The following is an 11,854-nucleotide window of genomic DNA, read 5'->3' on the forward strand; positions in this document are numbered from 1 at the left end:
CAGCCCACAAACTGCATTTGACTATAGGCATTGCCCTTTCCCACCACTAACACATTTTCAACTAATTGACAATAATTTTTAAGGATCTCTTGAAAGTAATAATCTCAATTAAAGTTGCTGAAAAACATTTTGAGGGGAAATATTGAAATGAAAGGACAGAGGGGAGTGCTCAACACAGAACATGTGGATTTGTTGGTATGAGGAGTGAGAGAGAGTGAGAGCCAGCCGCCTCCCTCCAGTACACTGTATTAATCGAGATAGCTGTTCAGTGTTCAGATTTGACCATTATGCAAAGAAACAATTACTCTCTGTTGGTTGTTAAAGCTCTACCAATGGAAATTAGAGGTTTTTATGGCCTGGACTGGCATATATGATAGCCAGGCATGTTTTTCCTCTTCTGCATGCCTGATAGGATGTCTCATTATTGGAGCTGCTGGGCTTTGCAGGTTGAACAGGAGCAGCTAGGTCACCCGCAGAAAAGCCGCATCACATCCGAGGTGGCGTTTTTTTATTTTAATTGGGGTGTTTATGGCGTCGGCCTCTCCTTAATTAGTTTAGGGAGAATGCTGGATGAAGTGTGTTTCTTTTGATTTCACAGGATTTCAGCGGGTTGTTGTCTACTCTAACAGTTTCACACTCACGGCCTTAACGTTTTAGTGTTCATTATTATGGGCTTTAAACCAGCTTTTTTTTTTTTTTTTTAAATTTGGCAGATCTTTTTTTCCCCTCTCTCTCTCTCTCTTCAGTATGCACACCAACATACAAGCAGAGCAGCAGCCGGGCTTCTTTCCGTTCCATTCAGCCTCTCTGCCAGCTCTCAGGGATGATATTTGGAAATGCGCTGGCACTTTGTAGGATTTTGTTTTGTTGGTTTCTCTGTCACTTACTGCAGAAAGTAACCAGGAGTTAGTGTGATAAATCTAAAAGTGAGAATCATTTGGTCGGCCTTGAGACGAGCGCTCCAGTGAAGTCTCCAGTCATCCAGATCCTCCCATGCATCTGGCTAACTCACCAATGCTTTCTGCACCTGCATCTCTCCTAAAACCTCTCCTTATGTTAATGTGGGACGACCCTTGTGGTCAATGCCTGTGTGTAAATTGTAATTGGTAAATAGACTTCGCTTTTCTCGTCATTGACTACTCAAAGCTCTTTAACACCGCATGTCACACCTACACATTCACACAGTGATGGTAGAGTTTGCTCAGCATGAATTAATCCATTCATAAAGCAGATGAAGCAGCGGGAGTAATTTGTGTGACATGTGTGAAGACACTTCACACATGTTGCAACAACATGTGAAGACACTTCACACAGTACATGTGAAGCATGTAGCAACATGTGAAGACACTTCACACATGTTGCTGCAGAAGCTGGGGATCAAACCCCTGACCCTAAGGTTGAGAGACGACCGACTCTACCAACTGAGCCACAGCCGCCCTGTGTGGGCTCCCTCAGCACCAATTTACTTGCTGGGAGCTCCCTGTGTCTCTGGTAGTGTCCTGCCAGCCTCATCCTCCTCGTTGCTATGGCTAAGAATCAGAAAATGACAATCAGCTTTACTGAAATGGGGAATTACTTAAAAGAAAATATTATTTTGGGTCAAAATTTTCATCCGTTATCAAGTGGTGGTGGGGTCCATGTTTTTTCACTAGGGACCAAAACTGACTGCGAACCGGAAAGTTCCTCAGTCGAATGAGGACATAAATATTAAAGAGTTTTTAACATCTTCTTCTTTTTGTCCCAAACAGACCATCAAAGCCACCTCCCCACTCGGGGACCCCAGGGTAACCTACAACCTGGAGGACGGTATGGTCCCAGAAACCAACATGCCAGTTCGCTTCTATTTGACCCCAAACCGAGAGGACGGTTCAGCCTCCATCCTGGTGGCAGAGCCCCTGGACTACGAGACCACCAGGAACTTCATGCTGCGGGTTCGAGCGCAGAATGTGGCCGCTGTACCGCTGGCTGCCTTCACTACGGTCTATATCAATGTCACAGGTGAGTGTGCTTTGCATTTGTTTTCTGTTTCAATGTAGGTGTTTATTCACCCACCAGACGTTCTCTTATCTCATTAAAACATGGCGTTCTTCTCTTGAATGATCTTCTTTTTTTTTCTTAACATATTTTATTGCCATTTTATAAGGTTTCGGGACACATAACAATACAATGACATCCTACAAGTTTCCTATTAAGCTACACATCCAACCCCTCCCCCTGCCACAACCATTAAAAACAGTACTAATAAAGTCAATTAAATAATAAGAGGTACATTGGTGCAAAATCAATAATACAGACAAGAAATAATAACCTCTCTCTCTCTGACAGTACAGTTGTTCATTTAGTCAGAGGATGGAGTTGACATTCATCAAGTAAGCCGTGCTCACTAAACCTTTTAAGACATTTCTTTACTCGTTAAGGAAGAGAATTCAAACAATGTCTTTTTTACAGTTGGAAAAGATCTAATTCTCAGTACGGCGTTTGACGGACGAATTTTACAGTCATTGGAAGCCCCTGATTGATTATGTTAGGAGGCTGACCTGGTGAGAAGAGGAGAAAATAATTGGACTAATATTATTATTATTTCATTAATTAATTTATTTTTATTGTAAGTGTTAATATTATTCTTACTCTATTATTATTTCTGTAGTAGGTGATTGTAGACAGAAAGTCAAAGAATGTGTTTTGAAAGAAGACTATACTGGCCACTGAATTTCCTCATTCAGTTATCCAGCAAGATAAACACGTCCCACAGTAACTCTCAGGACCTCGGCGTGATGTTGACATTCTTTACTTATGAGCAATACAAATGAAAAATACAAATACTAACCAAGTACTTGTAAATATCACTTGTTGTACATAACTCCAATATTACAGAAACAAACCTACATACATGTCAATATGCATGCTAGAACCCATGTATGCCTATGAAACTGAGGCTAGCTTAGTCTTCACAACAAATTTCTCATCACATCCAGTATTAACATAAATCTTACAAAAGAATGAGCTTATATCAAAGATAAACTATATTGTAATCTGCAAACTTACAGGTAATGCCTTCTCAAGGGTTATGAAAGAAGGATGGCAAAGGACGAGCAGATATCAGCTCCACTGTAGCACACATGCCATTTCTAGGTTAACTTCCTGTCACACAGGAACTAGAACGTCAATGCCAATCACTGCGCTATGATAGATGACCAACAGGAGTCACCAAAAAACACTGAACAACTGGCAGGGCCAGAACAAAGACAAAGATTAAGACGTGGAAGTGAATGTAATGTGTTGTTCTGAGATGCTAAACTCCAGAGTGCAGATTTTTCAGGTCTTTGATGGCAACTTTCAACATAAAAGTCCTGGTTAGTGTTTACGGGGGTCATGGTGCTGCGTTGTGCTGTGTACCTCCCACCGATGCATTGACCACATAGCAGCCGTTTGCTTTTGAGAGGTTGAAGGAACAGACGACAAATTAGGAGTTTGATGACTATTCTTCTGATGGCCTTGCTATAAGCTAATGGATGAAAACAAAGGATGATTTTTCTTCATTAATTTGCAGGATGGGCCTAATGGACCTTTTTAGAGGATAAATAACAAAAAGCTCGCTCAAGAGCGTCATCAGGCGCCGCCGCGCTTTATCAAAGACTGACTTTTTGGAGCCCGTCGGTCTAATAGCTCGTGTATTACTGAAGTGCACTCAAAGAACACATTACTGACAAACATCCATTTTCAGCTTTTTAATCGAGTTTTTTAATTCACTTAAGTTGACGTTTTTTTTTCTCCAAACATGCTGATTGTTTTTGTCACAGTCCAGACTCTTTCCAAACTGCATCTCTAATATTATATAAACAAGCGTCTTTGATTGATTTTTTGGGGATTTTGTTCAGTTATTGTACAGTGACAGTGGCGAGGCAGACAGAAGAAAGGGAGAGGGAGAGGGAGAGGGAGGGAGATATGTCTTTCAAACAATGGTTTCCAGCTGGCATCAAAGCTGTGACAGTTGCATCTGTGCTGCGATGAAGCATCGCTGTAACCGTTCGGCTGCCGAGGGGGCTCCCGACACAGCACTTCCTCCAAAAATTAGCCCGTTGGCAGCGGAAGAATCCAAAGCGGAATAATCACATTGTGTTGCTCTCTGGTGTAATCAGCTGGAGTCCTTGAAATCTCAGATTACTAAACTGCACATTTCCAAATAGTTTGCAAAACTGAACCTTAAACCAACAAGCTAACTCCTCTGAACAGACATGACTTCACACAGTCAGAATCTCACTCTCCTGTCTGTGGCATTTTCACCTCTTTTTAGAAAAACAATAGATTGCTTTAGTCTGAAGTGGTTTAATGTAGTTCTAAGCCTCAGTAACTAGTCTTATATCACCACCACCATTACTGTTAAATGGTCGTGTTTGCTCACCCCTGACCTCGCTTCTCAGAATTACACTGCATACACCACATGCTCAAAGCTCCCCTGCATTTAATCCCCTTACAGCATGTACACACACACACACACACACACACACACACACACACACACACACACACACACACACACGTATTTCACACATTAATCCAGTGAGAAATAATTAATTCAGACTCCCTACCTTCTCCATCCCACTCCTAACTTTCCTCTCTCTCCCCACTGTCGCTCGCCCCTCCTCTCTCTTATCACTCTTAATAAGAAAGCTCTTTGACTCCTCCAGAGGCACTAAGCAGAGGGAGGAAGGGGTGGGGGCTGTAATGGATTTAAGACTCCATTTTTAATTCATAGATTAAGACATTTGCTCAGAAGAAAGGGAAGGAAATAAAATGGCACATGGAGCAGCGTTGGATTTAAAGTGTGACTCCCTTCAAGTTACTTCTGCAAGGCTCTCTGCTCTTCAGGCTAACATGTTATTAATGTTTCTGTTGATACCATTTTATGATAATAAAAAATGTCATCATGTAACAGAGTGTTACATAAGTGTGCATAGATTGATATCAGATGAGGATAATAACACAGTAAATAATAATAATACAAAGCGAGTACACTTCAAGAACATGTTCACTGAGAGTCATGCCAGTAGACATTTTCACAAACGGAGTCCACCAACTCGGGCATGTCTATTGATTGGAACTTAATGCACATGTGTGAAGAGCCTATGTGCACAGAGGCACTACCTAGTCCCCAACGCCCAGCCACCACCATCGGACTGTGTCGTCCCCACAATCACCGCCGTCCTCATTCATGCACGGCCTGCTCCGACCTCCACCTCAGCGGCGAGGAAGTGTGGACAACAGGAGTACAAAGGAGAAATCCTTCCTGCATATTGTTTCATATGCCCCTTTTGTAAAGCGTCTCGACTTGTTGTGAATTGGCGCTATGCAAATAACGATTGATTGATTGATAGACCTAGAAGAGCGTGTTGCCAGTTTACACGGCGACCGAAACGCTCCAGGATGACGGGAAGGATGGTCAAACATCCACCATCTAGTCCAGGATCCTGACTGGCAGCATCATACAACGGACTCAAAGCTCATTGACGAACAAAAGATGATTATTGCACATCATTTAGATCTAAACAACCCTGAAAATTCACAGGACTCAAATTGATTTAAAAGAAAGACACATAAACACAAAGTTAACGTTCTAACCGACCTGTTTCAAACTAACGCAGAGGTCCGTGTTGGATTTAGGTACCTGAGGCTATGCATAAAATATGAAAGCATTCAAAGTCTTATCAGATAACAAAACAACGCTCTGCATATTAAACTACCTTCATGTTTACAACCCAACTGGACGATTATCATACATGCACTTGTTGTATCTTTTGTCACATGATTGTACGGTAAACAGGAGAAAAACTACAGCTTTTGTGTCACAAAGAAATGCACGAGGAGAGAGCACCTGCCAATATCTGCTCGGCCAGAGTCGAGCCTTGTTGAGTGATGCTTTGTTGCATTCTGGCAAAAGCTTAAATGATTATTTTTTGTATTTCTGAAAGCCAAAGAGAGAAAAGGGAACATGAGGAGAGAGTGGGGATAATAGGAGCCCAGTCGGAGTAAACATTTGCTTCCTTTATTAAGTTGTTATAGCTTACATTTGGTTAGTTTGGATTTTTTTAGCTTAAAATCATGAATGTAAAAGGCATCCCAACAATGAAAGGTTTTTTAAATATAATAAAAAATATCTTAAAATGAATTCTGACATACACAACGTCAGTGCAGTGGAGTCAAGGAATGGGGAGCTTTTCCCAGAAACCATGATGGTGCTGACACTCAGGAGCCCTGAGAGTGAAACCAAATGCAATCGTTTAAATATAATGTCAGCAATGGTCCATGGTCGCATGAAGCAGGAAACAGTTGAGGACCAAAGCAGTATGGGGCCGGCTCTTTTACAATCACCATGAGACAGAAAGCAAAATGTCTGACACAAACAGCATGAATAAAACGCATGGTGATGAGTAATATAAGAACATTTTGGGCCAATCGCACAGACACACGCCTCTCGAAGCGCGTCGCCAGCAAAACCATTATTTTCATATGGTATAGCGCTGTGATTTAAGTTGAAATATTCTCAACTTTTCAGCCCAAGGCACGGTCGCACCGCTGGTCAATGTCACACTTGGCACAGGCAGCCAATCAAATCAATCGAGAGGCGGGCCTAACTACTTTATCAATTCCTCCCCAACGAAGAAGAAGAAGAATGATTAGCGAAAGTAGGACTGGAAGCGCCCGTCATCCAGACACAACTCCAAAAGAGAATGTTTTTTTTTTCTTCAGTATATCATGAACCTAAAATATTCGCTTATTATGTGTTTCCCCCCCCATCCAATAGGACAGCAACGGCAAGAGCCCGGCGTCTGCTTGAGTCCATTTTCCGTTACCATTATAAAACCATGCTGTTATTCCCAACACGCTTTTAAGGACTTTTTGAGCGGTGTGATTACAACCTCATCTAGACTCCAATCTTACATTTTCCTTTGGCCTATTCAGACGGGGTTTGTTCTGTACAGTGAAAAAATATGAAGTTTTTTACAGATCAGCTCAGTCTGGGCTCTTTTATTGAATTCACAGTTTCTTCTGCATCACTAGTAATGAATCCCATCACGCTGTAACATCCGGAGTTCACACAGGTGAATCCTATGAAAGGGCTCTGAAAGACTTTTCAAACTTTACTGGACAAAGTGATTGTTTCCAGGTAAAGATGATGGATCTCCATTTCTTATGCTTGGGGGATGACTGGGTCGCCGGGTTACAACTTGGGCCTACATCATCATCACGATAACGCATTGAAATAAATTAATGATGTCTGGACGAGCAAATCCTTCGGAATAACCATAACTCATAACCCTGAACATAATCAGAGCCACTGAAAGGTTTCAAATATACATAACTGTGAAATGGGACAAGGTTCAGATGAAGGTCTAATGAGAGAGAAGTGATTCATATGAGTCACAGACTGGGTGTTACATTAGAGGTGTTATGTGAACTTTCATTGACTTACATTGTTAATGCTGTTCTGAGGGGTTGGGTGTAATTTAGACTTGTCCCCCACTAAGGACTTACAAAGTCGAACCTGATTCGTTGACTGAATGTCGAATGTTGTTGTTGATGTTTTTCACTCATTGATCCACATTCTGAGTTCAGTTTAACCACATCAATTCAACTATTTGACTTCTAGACTTGGAATAAAACTTACCATGTGTAGAGTCACTGAACTCTCCTGATCACACTTATCCACCAAAAACAAGTCCCAATGTTTAAATCTAGTAAAAGATTGAATCCAAACACAGATCCATTTATCTTTATCTTTAACGATCAACAGGCTGCTCCAAAAGTACCTCTGACCTTTTGTTGACACCTCATAACAGCCAATGGGAGCCTTTGTTGAAAGGAGGAGCATCTCTTGTTGCAAATGAAATTCTCTAAACATGATTACGCTGCTTATCTCAATACTTTGGGGTGATTTATTCATGCACTCACTGAGGAGATTGATTTAAAGTACGAGTTGTTTTCAGAATTGCATTAAAAGTATGGTGACATTTATCCAAGATAGGCTATGAGTCATGAATTATTGGGAGAAAACAGACAAATCTATGTGAACCCAGACATTAAAGATGCACAATGTGGATTTTGTAGTGACATTTGAAAGTTGGAGAAGTGTAATAATTCTCTGCTATATTTTCTGAACTAAATACACAAACTTTATTCAAAGGAAAAAAAACTGGGTTCATTGAAGAGTGGAGCTAAAAAGCGACCAGGAGAGTTACGGTCCCCCCACCATAACTTCTGGCATAGCATTTCATCTTCAAACAGTGTAACAGGGACAACATTTTCCTCTGAGGAAAGTTTGTGTATAGAGTTATGAACATATACCACATAATCCGTACACTTCTCCAACTTTCACATTTCTCCTCCAAAACTCTTTCACCCTCACAGCTGGAATGGAAGGATCCTTGAGCCCGACTGTGAGACTGGCAGTCGACTGAGGCTCTGATGGACGAATCGTGGAGTTCTCGACTTTATGGGGTCACCCCTACTGAAATTTAACCAGTTGCTCAATTATAATCATTTTTTTTAAGACGATGTTTGGAAAATATATGAAAATACCAATAATTGATAGTGTCTTCAGCTCCATCTTTATGTTCTTTATATTATGTATTTTGAATAACGAAAAATTTTTTCTCAAAAATTAAAGTTCTAATACAGCAAGAGAGTAATTGTTTAGCTGAGTGTCTGAAAACGTGTTGTTGTTTACTGCCATTTAAGTGTCTCTACAGGTTTGTTGAGGTGGACACATTCTTGGGTGTCTAAGTGGAGTCTCCTAAATTGCAAAGATAGTCAATAAACAAAGATAATTGAACAGCAGTTACTCTTATAATGATGTGCATGAGCTCGCTAATGAGGCCACACTCCGGTTTCCAAAAATGAGGAGCGAGCTGTTGACTAGAAATAGTACATCAAATACATTTCAAGGACGTCCAACCATCATCTGTTTTATTCATAAATTTGCCACCAAACACCGATTGATGGTGATAAGCAGGCTGGGAATATGGAGGGATGTTCTGTCTTTGTCATGCAGGCTTCTGAGCTCTGGAAGGATGGCATCAATCATCCTCCATGTTTTTAGAAACTAATTTCTTTGATGCATTTTGGTAACAGTCTCTCTTCGTCCTGTCTTCTGTTCTGCAGATGTAAATGACAACGTCCCGTTTTTCACCTCCTCCATCTACGAGGCGTCCGTCACTGAAGGGGCAGAATCAGGAACTTTGGTTTTCCAGGTTTCGGCCAATGACCTGGACCTGGGTCTCAACGGCAAGGTGATAACAAATTCACACACTCACACAATAACTGTGGGGAAACAATGGTTGTGATTGTGTAATTTATTTATTTATTTATTCCTTTGCTGTGGCGGTGCAGTCGTAATGAACGTACTGTTCTAACAACTGATCCCTTACTCCTTCTCCCCAGATCTCCTACTCCCTGCTGGAGGATCGCAGTGGTGACCACCAGTATTTCCGGATCGACCCAGAGCTGGGATTTATCTACTCACAGACGGTGTTTGACCGAGAGACCAAAAGCTCGTACCTGTTGGAGGTTCAGTCTGTGGACGGGAGGGAGTCATCGCGGCCCGGCAAACATGGACAACCCAACTCCGGTAAAGAGGGCCTGATATTCCCCCGCCTGCGACTGATTGAATGGTTTATTAGTTTGGCGTTATTAGTTTTGGTTGTGTTTCACCTGCTTCCCAGTGTTGATTCAATGAATCCATCTGTAAAGCAATCCAGCACAAGCTGAACCTCCTTTATGCTAACAGGCTAACTGTAGCGTTACACTGATAATGATGCTGGCCTTTACGTCGCCTGGTAAGACGCCATCTTTGTTGTCTGGCCTTAATCTTCTTCTTACTGCCACCTTCTGGACTAGCGGTGTAGTGCAGTTACTTTCTTTGCTTCTCAATAAATCATCACCCTGAGTTGCATAAACTTCCTGGGGCTTCAGGCAACGATGGAAGTGCTGACAACAATTAGCCACAGGAACCTTTTAGTTTGTTGAGGAGAAGACCCCCAGGAACTGACCTTTGGTTGAAAAGGGACTTAAGTGCGGGCTGAGGAGGCGCCAATAGATATCTCTTTTTTTTGGTTCAATAAACAAATAGGTCCATTTTGTAGAAAACATTTCTCAGTGCAGCATGAAACATGGGGACATTATTGGCGGCGAACATAAATGAAATGCTTTAAATTCCATCTGTTTTAGAGTTTAAATATGGAGATGTTTTGTGAACTGAAAAAGATGACAAGCACTGAGGGGGGGAGAGAGCTGCAAACAGCTGCTCTGCAGACTTCATTTAAGGCTCCAAATCTTCAACGAAGGCAGCAATAATTCTGTTTTCCTTTTTCTGTCTGTTTCCCACATCTGCTCCTCTCTCCCCATTGAAGGACCAAGGGCCATTTTTCTCTTTTAGTCGGCCTCTGTTGCTCGCTCTCTGCCTCCTTCCACCCATTTCTCTCTCATTTGCTGCCAGATGAAATGCATACATGCTCCAGCGGTAGAATAGAGACACACACAGAGAGGAGAGCAGATGCTGAGGCAGATGGATGGATGGATGGATGGAGAGAGGTGTTGAAGAAAACAACGGGACAGCTCAGGATGTATTTTTAATAAATCTGATCATAGATTATTAACACGTCTCCTCTCTAGATTTGTCTCACTGTGACATTTGTGGCTACGCAAACACAAGTTAAATATTAAGCAGCGCAGAGTCCGCAGAGAAGCTCGGGGAGTTCGTTTCTTTCATTTCTTTTATTCCTGTGCCATGAATATTGAACGAGTTGGCATGAAAAAAGGATGGGTTAGTAAATTAACACATAGTTAACACAGATGCACACATCAAAACACAAACCTGGGACTGTATCTAATTGATGTTGTTGTTAATCTCCGGCAACATTTTCAACGGGGAAATCCTATCGGTGCAGTGTGAACAACTTTTACTCAACAATCCGTTACAGCTGAGGTGAGACATAATTCACCACAGCTTGAAGAGATGCAGACCTCCATCTCCATGTGAGGTCAGGCTGAAGGATTTTTTAGATTTATATCTTAAATATCTTTCACACTTCAGAAAATCTTCTGAAAAACTCCTGATACTCTATTTCCAGTAGGAGGTGTATTTGTGAACGCAAACAGCCACATTTTTCACCCAGAGTTTCTCCTGACAGACCCCCTCGTATTTTCTCTGCGGCAAGTCCGAGTGAGCTGATGTGAGAACACAGCAGCATATTCTCCGGAGAATTCACCTCGAGCCAATAGGAGGGGGAGTGACATTTATATCCTGTGACTGCTGCACGATGTATAGTGTATACACATGACCGCTACGATCTCTGTGCACATAATTAAACGGCTGCATTATGTTTTCTGTTCTCCAGTTGGTTGTTCTTTGCTCTTTTGTTGATGTTGTCATTCTGTTGAACTACACTTATCATTGATATTAATGCAAATATTCTCATTATAGCGTCTTGTAGCGGACTCTGTTGTTTCATCCACTATTTCCGCGTTGTTGTTCTCGTTAAAAAGGATGCAAAACGCTACACTACAAATGATGTCATCCTAAAGTAGTAAAATAATATACTTTAAATTATTGACATCTGGTTTATCTCTTGATGCTTTGTGTTTTTTCACCTCTTGTTTGTCAGCCTTTTGTTACAGACGGTCAAAGTCTGATCCCAAAGTCATCATTTGTTCTGTGTTGTTGTAGAGAAATAGAGTTGGGCTCAGGGATAATAACCAATAAGGTCACCATTGTAAGGAATATATAGATAACATAGAGGCGATACCTGGAGCTTACTCAGTCTATCTGTACTCGGTAACATCGTCGAACAGAAGGCGG

General features: G+C 41.5%; 1 protein-coding gene across 1 annotated transcript in view; it reads left to right on the forward strand.

Annotated features, from left to right (window-relative positions):
• The window catches only part of si:ch211-186j3.6 (neural-cadherin), a 296,332-nt gene that overhangs the window by 149,664 nt on the left and 134,814 nt on the right, over nt 1–11,854 (forward strand). The window contains exons 13-15 of the mRNA XM_065952497.1: nt 1,749–1,998; nt 9,160–9,287; nt 9,439–9,625. Of these exons, the coding sequence (XP_065808569.1) occupies nt 1,749–1,998; nt 9,160–9,287; nt 9,439–9,625 (565 nt within the window). The remainder of the gene's footprint in view (nt 1–1,748; nt 1,999–9,159; nt 9,288–9,438; nt 9,626–11,854) is intronic.

The sequence above is a fragment of the Labrus bergylta genome, chromosome 3 (assembly GCF_963930695.1).
Source record: "Labrus bergylta chromosome 3, fLabBer1.1, whole genome shotgun sequence".
Classification (NCBI taxonomy): Eukaryota; Metazoa; Chordata; class Actinopteri; order Labriformes; family Labridae; genus Labrus; species Labrus bergylta.